This window comes from Astatotilapia calliptera, chromosome 17 (genome assembly GCF_900246225.1).
Source record: "Astatotilapia calliptera chromosome 17, fAstCal1.2, whole genome shotgun sequence".
NCBI lineage: Eukaryota > Metazoa > Chordata > Actinopteri > Cichliformes > Cichlidae > Astatotilapia > Astatotilapia calliptera.
In genome coordinates this window covers 35947086-35958519 of record NC_039318.1, presented here as the reverse complement: position 1 = coordinate 35958519, position 11434 = coordinate 35947086, and the positions used below count along the sequence as shown (strand labels likewise).

The window sequence follows — 11434 nt, the reverse complement described above, 5'->3', positions numbered from 1 at the left end:
ACAACGGCAGGGCTGTTGTATCACTGAGGTTACATCCTCTGCAGTTTTTACCTACTTGGCACTTTAGAAACCTGAGTAAAATTCAGCATTCTTTAATTAAAATGCTAATATGGTGATTTTTTTTTAATCAGCCAATTTCTGTCATTTATAAATGAACGTATTCCTAAGAGACTTAAACTAGTGAGAGAGTTTGAATGACCTTAAATCCTGACTACATTATGGAAAACTAAAATAAGTCATCGTAATAATTAAAAGTATTTGGCAGCTAGCATTTGATATGTACACAATTCCACTAGTAATTCTATTGTTTTGTACTTATTTATTACTTGTGTGTATGACATTGCACAAATCCAAATATCATTTTTGTCCTTTGTTTTCTTCACATTAATCCCACTGCCTTGAAGCTTCATTTTCTCTGTTGGGCTTCTTAAAATTCACCTAATCTCTATTGCCCGTCCCACCCACTTATCGTGTGGTTTTGTAGTGTCTTCTAAGAGGAGAATATTGAGTAGCATATTGCACTCAGACACTAGTCATTAGGCACAGGAACTGTTGTCTTTGAGATAGGCTGAAGTGGTGGAGGAGAAACAGGAGGAGGGATTATGAGACTAATTCCCTCATAACTTTTTCCCCTCATTAATTTTGTTGGAGGGCATGAGATTCTTTAAATGCTAATGTCCAATAAAGATGTCAGCAATGACATTTTACAGTGACTGCACAGATGTGAACAAGGTTGACTGTGTTGTTGTGGAAGAACTTTTCCCACTCGCCTCATCTTACTTGTCTCACATGTTAATTTGAAGGATCCTTTATTGGGATTAAACATAACGTTCTGACACGTACACTTACTTATCCTTCTTATATTCAAACAAGGTCAGATGCAACGGGTATGTCCTGTCCTCAAAATAACTTTGTGGTACTGCTTGAGTCTAGCTAGAAAAAAATATTGGCAACCACCAGCGGTACCCCTCAGCCTTCTAGTAGACACACAAAATCCTACGTCACCTCATTGTCAAGTTATCGCACTCACATGATTTTCAGAAAACTTAACTCTGAGCTGGAGGTTGAGGTCATTGAGATTCAAACTCAGCCGAGATTTTTAGTAGACACACCTATGACATCAATATGAAGCTCCTACATGGCCTCTTTCTTGAGTTACCTCATTCACAAAGTTAAGTGTCCCAGCCACGATGACAATAATCCCATGAGATTCTTACAGCTGAGGGGTAAAAATCTACACACAAAACCCCAAAATCAAACATTTCCAGAGGAAATAAACTTTAATTCACATACAATTTGATTCTATTTAATATACATACAATCAAGTATATTTAGAGGAAATTGATCGAGGTCAACGTGGCAACAAGTTGATGAGCCACCAAGAGAAATACATCCTTATTTGTCATCATAGCACACGCACCGATGTACAAAAAGGCAATCCTGTATTTCCTTAACAGCACCCATTAATCACCTAAAAACAAAGGACAAAAATCACTAACACTTCCAGAGTAAAATCAGTCCTTACAATCCCACTACGCTGAATTAGTGTCCAAAAGGTAGCAGGTGAAATGTATCTGTACGCAGCTCCTTTGTTTTCTCCTCCAAGGACAAATCATCGTCTGAAAATCCCTTTTGAAGGGATACGATTGTTTCGACACACAGTCATTCTGCTGAGGCTGACCACATTGCCAAGCTGCAGTCGGCCCTGCGCAGCACCCTTTGGGAGTTTCATGAAAATGCGGCGACACTAAAGGTTTGCATAATATCGGTCCCTGTTCATGTAATCTCTGTACGCAAACTTGGCGTCTCTCTTGCTGTGCGGGATCCGTCCGAACGGCGCATGGTCGTTGAAACATGAGTCGAAGACCTCGTCGACTATTTTCTCCGCCTCGGCTCGGCTAATTTTCCTCACGGCCAGGATGGAGCGAAGGGCGCGGCCTCGGACGCACTCCTGTCCAAGGAAAGCACACGAGTTTGGTTTGAAAATGGAAGCTGCGAGCTAAAATCTGCAAATAATTTTTGACCGGTGAAAGTACCTGATGATGCCGCTTAAAGCCGAAGTTGAATCTAGCAACTTCGTTGGTGAAGGAGCAGTCTCCGCTCAGGTTAGCTGCCCGGATCTGAAACAGAGGCACCAAAAACTAGAATCTTTGAGGAGCTTCACTCTGTGAGGCTTAACCAAATCCTCCCAGAATCCAGTCTCACTACTCATCAGTAAGCTTCACGATGCTTCCAGACACTTAGTCAGGGGGGAGCAACATTAGGGAATCTAAACAGCTGATGCCTCCCTACTGTTGGAAATTCCAGATCATTCTCAGTGGAGCTTTTGGACACTAGTAGTATTATGGAACTACTCTTGTTATTCAGTCCCAGTTTTCTTGTGAAAAGAAGACTTCACCACTCACCTCTGAACAGGCCAGATGTCTGAAGTTATTGAACCAGTCCACATGGGCCCGGCAGTGGTCAAAGGCATGTATGAGCTCATGCGTGACTACTCGGTTCATGTGGGACTGCTGGTGGATGTTGTTCTGACACAAAACGATCTGGGGGAAAAAAAACCCAACACAAATACGGTCAGTTCTCATAGGCCCGCACGGTCTGCAACACCTCTGTTCTTGTGTTTCCTACCTGAGACGAGGCCGCGTCAAATCCGCCGCTGACCGTCCCGTCACAGTCCTCACAGGAAAAGTGCCGATCTTTAAACACTTTACTGCATCCAGAGAGGAAAAGTGAAAACACTGTGACGCTCTTTATTTTGTAAAACTGTGCTTTGGCATATTTGTCACACTAACATGTTTAAGAGCAAACAAATTGTAATATTAGACAAAGATAACACTAGTTAATACAAAGTGCAGCTTTTAAAAGATTATTTCATTTATTAAGGGAAAAAACTGTCCAAACCTACCTCACCCTTTGTGAAAAAGTAACTGCGATTAGAACTGCAATCAAGTGTTATAAACAAACTGGTAATGAGTCTTTCACATCACTGGGGAAGAATTTTGTCCCACTCTTCTTTACAGCATTGTAATTTATTTTGGGGGTTTTAGCCATTCAGAGGTGGACTTGCTGGATCGTGCTGCAGAACACAAGTGTGCTTGAGGTTCAGAGCATGAAATGATGACCGAGCTTACAAGCAGTCCAGACCATCACACCACCATGTTTGATTGTTGGTATGCTATTCTCCTTAGTTTAATACCAAATGTAACAAGACACAAAACCTTTCAGAGAGTTCAACTTTTGTCTCATCAGTCCAGAAAATATTTTCCCAAAAGTTTTGGGAATCCTCGTCTCAAATGTGAGACGAGCCTTTATGTTCTCTTTGGTCAGCAGTGGTTTTCTCCTTGGGACTCTACCATGGATGCCCAGTCTCTTTCCTATTGTTGAATCATGAACTCTGACCTTAGATGAGACAACTGAGGCCCGCAGTTCTATAGTTGTTGTTCTGAGTTCTTTTGTGACCTCCTGGGTGAGACATCAGTGCACTCTTAGAGGCACTCCTGGGAAGGTTCATCACATCACTTTTTAAGAGCTTTTAGACGACTTCACTTTGTTGAACAGGTTCTATTTAAAAGATTTCTTAAAGGTCTGGTGGTAAACAGGCCTGGATGTGGTTAAAGAAATTGAACTCTGCTTTCCAAAAACAAAAAAACGTTGAAATATTATCGACAGGTAACTCATGTAGGGTGGGCGATTACTTTTTCACACAGGGCCAAGAAGGTTTGGGTAGGCAAAAATGTATTTATGTTTTGGGGAAGTGAAAATGTTAGTGAATTTGTTACTCTGGAAAAAATTGAAATGGCTTTTTAAGCATTTGTACTTAAGATTTTTATATGTATATAGTAGCTGTAAAACGAATAATCTGCAGCAAAGTTAAACTTGTAAAACTGTTCATTTCGACTGCTTGTTAATAATAAAAAGCAACAGCAAGAGTATCCCCCCTTTCCCATTTGTTGGGACTGCTCTGTATATAGATATCACTACAGTAATATGAGACTAACAGTGGAAGGTCAAGCGTGGTACTTTATTTTGAAGTGGCACGTACCATCCTGAACTCTTCATGGCACTGAGGAGGAGTTTGGCGTAAGGACCTGAGAGAGAAGCACACAAGCTAGTTAGCATTATCATTCACTGCTAACTGAATCAGCTAACGCTACAAGTGCTGCCAATATAGACTGTGACTTTGTACACTGCAAAAGGCATGCAGTCCCCCGAACCAGCAGGTATTTGCTTCTTACTGCTGAGGTGACGTTCCCTTTTTAAAAAGTAGCTAACACTGATACTCACTGGTTTCCACTGCGAACTGTAACATGACCTGACACTTGTGGTTGAAAGTGAACAGGCTCTCTGCGATTGAGGTCTTTTTGTGCTCTCCCGGTTTTCTCTCCGGGAATAAGTCATATCCATATTCCTCCTCTTGTTTAGTCTGGTCCATTGTGCGAAATGCCCAGAGTATGAAAATGTCACCATGAAGGTCCTCCTGGTTAGCTGCAGACAGCTAGCAGGAGGGGTCGTCACTGTTTTGTAGGTCACGTGGGACATTTAGGTCAAAGGTAATGAATATGGAAATTGAGTTTGTTATCGCTGACGTCACTATTATGAAAAATAAAATATAGAAATATAATTCAAAGAAATGCGGAGAGCAATAAAATGTTAGCCTTTTATATAGTTAATTGGCTAGACTACAGTGAAGATCGTCTATTCGGAATGGGCAGAAAAGTCGTTAACTCGAAGTGGGTCTGAGGACCAAAATTAAACCAGTGTATCAAACGTTTTCATTTATAAGCTGAGTATATTTTGTGTTTCGTAGTTAATGTACTGTCAATCTACAGGCGTGTCAGCTTATAACAAATTATATGGAGTGACATTTGTGCCTTTATTATCCAGTCAATAGATTTGCGATTATAGATTGGAGGCAGAGTCCGTGCAGGTTTGGAAATGTGAGTTCAAAATGCAAAAAGTTTTAGATTTTATCTTTTGATGCTAGCCATCCACTGGCGAGTCTTCACTGGAGTGACAGCTTGAAATCATCCACAGTCAGGGAACTTAGATATGTTTACTTGCAATAAAAATACACTGCCTTTAATTTTAAACTTCTCATGTTTGGGCGCACATTAAAGTCACCAAAGTGACCCCACACTAACATAGACGATCTCTGGGTACGTGCAGTGCTGCTCACGCAGAGCAAAGGCTGCTGGGACCTTGCTGTCATGGCTGCGAACGTAAACAGAAAGCTGTGAATAAACGGCACTTTTTTCTTGTAGTTTTTAGCCAAACTAACGGAAGCTAAACTCTAACTGTGAAGCGGGAAGAGAAGTAACAGGTATTTCACACGTTTTGAGCAGCAACAGTCCGTTTATTTTATTTAAGTAAAGCAATGTTTTTGCTAGCCAGCTAGCTTCTAGCCAAAGAAGCGTGACGGCGTGATTCTCGTGTTTTCTTCCCGACTGCCGCACGAACCCAAAGGCGACAAGTGCCGCTAAGAGTTTGTCCCCCAAACAAATGTGTGTTTCACAGGGAGGGACATGTCCGTGGGAAACAAAGCCGCCGAGTTACAGCTTCAGATGCGGCAAAATGTGGAGGAGCTGCACAGCTTTGTGAGGGAGCTGGAGAACTGGGAGGCGGACATCAAGACGAAGGATGAGGAGCTGAGGACAGGGGTGGTTCAGGAGGTTCAGGTATGCCCCCCGCTGCAGACAGCTCGCGAGGCTCTTGGTGAACTGAAGTCCGTCCAGGTGTCAGCAGCTTCTTGTCTCTGTTGTAGAAAAAACTCCCTCCAGTGAGGAACAGGGACTACAGAGCCAAGAAAAGGGAGAAGAAGAAGAAGAAGGAGGAGGAGGTTACTGGAGATGGCGACACAAAAACAGAGGCCAAACAGGCTTCGAGAATAAAATCATACGACTATCAATCCTGGGACAAGTTTGATGTGGTATTTTTAAAAACCTATAAAACACACTTGGCTTTAGAAGTAAAACTTGTATGCAATCTGCTACAACTTTTATTTAATTTGTTTGATTTGTTGTGGCAGGAAAAGGTAATGGAAGAAATGGATAAGGAGGAAGATTGTCCTGCAGAGTCCAACGAGTCAGACTCGGAGGAAGCTTCAGTAGATCCAGAGAAAGCGCTGGCCGAGAAGGAAAAGGTGGATATTATATGTGAGGCATTAAAAAAAGGAAAAATAGATGTAGTACTGTACAGGCCAATCATGATCAACCCAATGTACGACATAGGGTTTTACAGGGGCTTGCAGTCACGATGTAGGTTTAGATGTCCTGCTGAAGGATAAATCTCCAATCAGGTGATCATGCAGGATACATCAAAATAAGTTATATAATCTGAAAGGGTCTGATACTCCTTCAAGGCCAATATAAATTTTTTTTAATACAATTATATTATAACCAAAAACTGCCTTTTTAAAGTGTTTTCCAGGTAAAAACACATCAAACATGTGAGCTATTTGATTACTCTTTGTCACAGACATTTGATTATTGCAGTTTTTACCTGAAACTATGATTTATCCCATTATATTCCAAGTTTCTTATAGAGAGTGTGCACTTGTATTCATTTATCCTTGCTAACAACATTTTTTTTTTGTCAGATGTTGTTGATTATTCATTTGTGGCGTTCCATATCCAATGTTCCCCTCATAACATGGATGAGCAGTGATTCTCTCGTCTCATCCTTACTTTTTAAAATTTCATGTATTGGCCTTTATAAGCCTAGATACCGATATATCTGCAGATGGTTAATGAGCACTTATATACGTTATGTTGTAGGATTTACAAAGATCAGAAGCCCCCCCCCCCCACACACACACACACTTTACAGCTATAGTTTCTGTTTAATTTTCAGGGTAACAATTTTTTTAAAGATGGGAAGTACGATTACGCGATTGAATGTTACACGAGAGGAATGGCTGCCGATCCTTACAACCCCGTGCTTCCCACAAACAGAGCTACATCATTCTTCAGGCTCAAAAAGTGAGTTGGAGCACCAAGAATGAAATCACACAATTAGAATGTTTGTGTAGTTTTTTATTTTATTTTATTTTTTTCATTATTTTTTCCATTTTGTGTTTGTGCAGGTACGCTGTGGCTGAGTCCGACTGCAACCTGGCAATCGCTCTTGACAGCAAGTATTTCAAAGCGTACGCGCGGAGAGGAGCAGCGCGGTTTGCGCTGAAGAAGTATGAACCTGCATTAGAAGGTAACAAGCGTACCAACAAGACAGTATATTTTAATTTGAGCGCCCTTAGATGACAGTAAAAATATCCTCTGTAGATTACGAGATGGTTCTCAAGCTCGAGCCTGACAACACGGAGGCACAGAATGAAATAAAGAAAATCAGAGAGGTGGGTTAGTGCACAATGTGTGTTTGTGTGCGCACAGTCAACTTGGCGGTTCATCCTCTTTGATCTTCTCCTGTGTCCGCTTCAGGCCCTTGGACATCAGGTGGCTGCCGTTGCAAGCAAAGCTGCAGAGCACCTGGAGGCCCCTGCAGTCGATCCTGATCAACAGAGACAGATAGAGGAGCAGCAGAGGAGACAGGAGGCGGTTTTCCAGAAGGACAGAGTAGGATTTTTGATGATGATTCATGAAGGTTTTCATGATTTTAGCAGTGTTTCTGCTTTCTTCCAAAAGATCTTAAGTGATGAGGGTTATTGTGTCTCTAGGGGAATGCCTACTTCAAAGAAGGGAAATATGAAGCAGCTGTAGAGTGCTACACCCGAGGCATGGAGGCAGACCACATGAACGTGCTGCTGCCCGCCAACAGAGCCATGGCTTATCTCAAGCTGGAGAAGTAAGGATACTTTTTCTTGACACACATTAAAAAGGCCTTCTTGTTTCTGACTGGCTTTGTTTTTCCTTTCCTTCTGCTGCAGGTTTAAGGAGGCGGAGGAGGACTGCACTAAAGCCATTTTCCTGGACAGTACTTACTCCAAGGCTTTCGCCCGGAGAGGTACAGCCAGAGTGGCACTAGGAAAGCTGGAAGAGGCCAGACAAGGTGCAGTGTGTTTGTGTTTTTATGAGCCCAAAAAACGACATTGTGTCTTCTGTCTGTTTGCTGTTGGGTTGGTTTTAATCTTCGATTCTGTTTGTGTGTGTCACAGACTTTCAGCAGCTGTTGAAACTGGAACCTGGAAACAAGCAAGCCCTTAACGAACTCCAGAAACTGCAGATGGTATGTGTCAAAATCCAGTCATTAGCCCAAAACTAAGTAGTCATAGAAGAAGAAAAACAATTAAATGAGTCAAAAGCATTAGCTCCATTAGCTTCTGATGTCTTTATTGGGCTTGAGATTTTTCTCCTCTCACTTTAGTCTTTCTCCTGGTGTTAGTACACAGGCTCCAGTGGCCGTCTGCAGGCTGTGAACGGCTCACAGATGAGAACAGTCCAACCAATAGACAAACCAACACACCTTCGCTCAACCGTGAGTAGCAAATGTCTGTTTAAAAAGCATTTCCTGGATTGCAAGCGTCACTCTTGGCACCCCTTATTGTGAGGGACCAAGCAGCCAAAACAAAGAGGACACAGGCAAAAAAATATCTTCAAAAAGGGTTTTCTTTATTTTAACCCTCAAAAAGTCCAAAATTCAAAACCATACTTAGCAGGCCCATAAAACAGGTCAACTAAATATAACTCTACAAAAAGTAATTTCCAGAAACTTAAACAAAACAAAGTGAGACACAACTTAACTCACAAACTGACCTAATTACAAAGACACATGAGGGTAGCTTTTATAATGATTTGGCCAAACCATTTGAACACAATAGGGGGGAAAACAAAAACACACACTAATATTAACTAAGCACAGAATAACCTAACTAAACCTAAAACACCCCTGCTCCTGGTAAGCCCATGGTTGGTCCTGCTGAGCAGGCATTTTGTCCCCAGAGTCCTCAGCCACACCTTTTGCCCAGACAGGAAATAGCCACCGCCCAAACCCAGGTAACTCAAAGAGAAACATAATTAATATAACAAAACATTTTAGAAAAACCATACAATGCTACTATGTGCGCGCCTCATAATACCAGTGTTAGGTTTAACCAAATGATTAATGAATTATATTAATGAAGAATACTGCAAAGCAAAATAATAAAGTGAAAAATGGACTAATTTACCCCTGTGTGGCTGCTGCCATCACACTTAGACTAGTGTATTTGTAAACTAATATGAACTATGTGAAAGTGGATTTGTGATCCAGCGGAGCTCCGTTTGAACACGCTGCTGAGAGAAGACAAACACTTATTTTGCCATTGCTTGCATGCTATTTTGTTTTGTTTAGTTTTGTTTTGTTTTGCAGGCCCATAAAAATCTTCAGTGCACATGTGACTTTTATTATGTTAATTTTAATCTTTCCTGGAATGACCAGAATCAACGGTGGGGTCCTTTTAATTTTATAAAGCTTGACAAACCTTTTTTTTTCTCTGCAGAAACCTCTGAGGAGGATAGACATCGAGGAAATCAGCGGAAAGATTGTGGTGCCCGAGGGGGAATCAGGGGCATACAAGCCCTTGGTGCAGGAAGTGGTGAAGGAAGTAGAGGAGGCGTCTTCTCCCCTGTCTACATCCCCCAGCGCCAAGATGATCAAAATCGAGGAGCTGTCAGAGGTCCCCTCACAGGCATCAGAAAAGTAGGTGTCAGCATTTTTGAGTATTGCTCTTAACTTTTCTGCACTAGTTGTTATTTTATTGTATCAGTTTTTGTCCTATTAAAAGTTATTCTTCATTTCACCAGACAGCCCAAACAACCAGAGCAGGCAGAAACCGTTCATCCTCCTCCTGAACCATCAACCGAACCTTCCTCAACAGGAACAGACCTGCCTCCTCCACCAACAAACAGCTTCCAGCTGGAGGCGGACCTCCGCAGGATTGGAAACCAGCCCGAAACTGTTTACAGATATCTGAAGGTGAGCCTCCATGCGCTTTTCTTTGTCCCGTCTTCCTCCCCTCACCTCACCCAGTCGCAGCAGATGAGCCTGGTTCTGCTGTTAAAAGGAAGTTCTTCCTTCCCACTGTTGCCAAAGCGCTTGCTCATAGTGTCATATGATTGTGGGGGCTTTCTCTGTTTTCATTATATTTTTGTAGAGTGTTTACCTTACAATAAAAAAGCGCCTTGAGGCCACTGTTATTGTGATTGGGTGAGTATAAATAAAATAAAATTGAATTTCTATCAAGTTATCAAAGATTTTTGGCTAACAGGAAATAGCTGTTCTGAACCAAATGTTTAAAAAAATGAAAATAGGCTGCTGGAGTTTGTTTTAGCTGAAATTGTCGTCTTTGTTCTTGCTTTTTTTGTTTGTCTTGTGTTTTTATGTACAGCAAATAAAATCTGAGGCTTACGCCAAGATTTTCCACAACTCCCTCGAACCTGATATCCTCAGTCTTATCCTGAGGACTCTACATGACTTCTACATCAAGTAAGTTTTTTTTGTTTTGTTTTGTTTTTTAAATGGTGTCTACGTCAAAGTTATGGTTAATCGTAGTATTATTATGCATTAAGCATCCTGTTATTTTCAGTCATACTCAGACAAATAGGTGCAGCTAAACTCTTAAAGTAGTGAACACGTGTAGCTCTGTGGTGGATTTAAAAAAACAGCTTTGTTTGCAGGAATGAAGAGCCGGCCGTCATACTGGAGACTCTCAGGAGTCTTGCAAGCGTGAGGCGCTTCGATATGGCTGTTATGTTCATGTCATCACCAGAGAAGAAAGGTGGAGTCTTTACATGATGCGCCGCTGCAAACGGCTCATAGGTTCACTTTTTCTTTTTCATCCACATTTTTCCAGCATATTGATCATTTCTGGGGGGGTTTCTTTTCCTCACAGTGCTCAAAGAACTGTTTGACTTTCTTCACCAAGCCGACCTGGACAGATCATCTATCACGGCTTTGCAGAAGAAGTATGGCGTGTAATTGCATTGAATGGAAATTTGGCGCCTCAGACTTTGCATTTCAGAGAAAACCAAAAAAATCAGCTGTTGTTTGTTTGCTGAATAAACTTTTGTTTAATAAGACTGCAGAGATGTGAATCTTTCCTCTGGAAAGGCGCTGTCGTTTTCTGTCATAAGCGAGTTTATTTAAAGTTGGAGGCTGGGAATTCAGTTTCGGCTGCATTTTAATAAAAAATAAAGAAAAGCTTTTCACAGAGGTTCACTTGACTGTTGATTAAGATAGACTCTGCAATTTGCAAATGCAATAAAAGCAGATGTTTACCTTCAATAGCAAGAAATTGTTCAGAAATGTAAATGGAACCAAGTTATTAATCACAGATCCTTTATGGGGTTTTTGGAATATCTAGGCAGGCATACAGAGGCGATATTTAAACGTACCACTCCTATTGTCCCAAATTTAAGTTTGTAAAAGTTTAATTGAGAATTAAAGGTTTTAATCAAATTTTAGTTGTGTTAAAACTCTGTAACAATATGAATGGGTCTGTGTG

The 11434-nt window shown here is 41.3% G+C and overlaps 2 protein-coding genes across 3 annotated transcripts; one reads left to right on the top strand and one right to left on the bottom strand.

Moving 5' to 3' along the window:
• Positions 1-792: 792 nt before the first annotated feature.
• On the bottom strand, positions 793-4701 carry atp23 (ATP23 metallopeptidase and ATP synthase assembly factor homolog). The gene is made up of 6 exons (XM_026147438.1): positions 4285-4701; positions 4043-4088; positions 2629-2710; positions 2406-2543; positions 2037-2120; positions 793-1951 (listed from the first exon to the last, which is right to left on the bottom strand). Exons 1-6 carry the CDS (start codon positions 4430-4432, stop codon positions 1748-1750), a joined length of 702 nt encoding a protein of 233 aa, XP_026003223.1. The 5' UTR covers positions 4433-4701; the 3' UTR covers positions 793-1747.
• rpap3 (RNA polymerase II associated protein 3) lies at positions 4095-11388 on the top strand. 2 transcript variants are annotated; one of them, XM_026147436.1, is made up of 17 exons: positions 4095-4220; positions 5515-5675; positions 5762-5926; positions 6026-6139; positions 6850-6977; positions 7082-7203; positions 7278-7348; positions 7434-7568; positions 7670-7797; positions 7880-8001; positions 8108-8178; positions 8335-8427; positions 9431-9630; positions 9735-9906; positions 10319-10416; positions 10608-10708; positions 10823-11388. In XM_026147436.1, the coding sequence occupies exons 1-17, from the start codon at positions 4199-4201 to the stop codon at positions 10906-10908; spliced, it is 1989 nt and encodes a 662-aa protein (XP_026003221.1). In that variant the 5' UTR covers positions 4095-4198; the 3' UTR covers positions 10909-11388. The 2 variants fall into 2 exon arrangements, with proteins under 2 accessions (XP_026003221.1, XP_026003222.1); XM_026147437.1 differs by lacking the exon at positions 4095-4220 and adding an exon at positions 5143-5320.
• The last annotated feature ends 46 nt before the right edge of the window (positions 11389-11434 follow it).

Excerpts from the sequence above, each read along its gene's own strand:
- rpap3 (XM_026147436.1), top strand. The coding sequence starts at position 4,199 with ATGCAGTCCCCCGAACCAGCAG. Across the intron at positions 5,676-5,761 it reads GGGTGGTTCAGGAGGTTCAG|AAAAAACTCCCTCCAGTGAG; the intron begins GTATGCCCCCCG and ends TCTCTGTTGTAG. Across the intron at positions 5,927-6,025 it reads CCTGGGACAAGTTTGATGTG|GAAAAGGTAATGGAAGAAAT; the intron begins GTATTTTTAAAA and ends TTGTTGTGGCAG.
- atp23 (XM_026147438.1), bottom strand. The coding sequence starts at position 4,432 with ATGGACCAGACTAAACAAGAGGAGGAATATGGATATGACTTATTCCCG. Across the intron at positions 2,121-2,405 it reads GACATCTGGCCTGTTCAGAG|ATCCGGGCAGCTAACCTGAG; the intron begins GTGAGTGGTGAA and ends CCTCTGTTTCAG. Across the intron at positions 1,952-2,036 it reads GCTTTAAGCGGCATCATCAG|GAGTGCGTCCGAGGCCGCGC; the intron begins GTACTTTCACCG and ends TTCCTTGGACAG.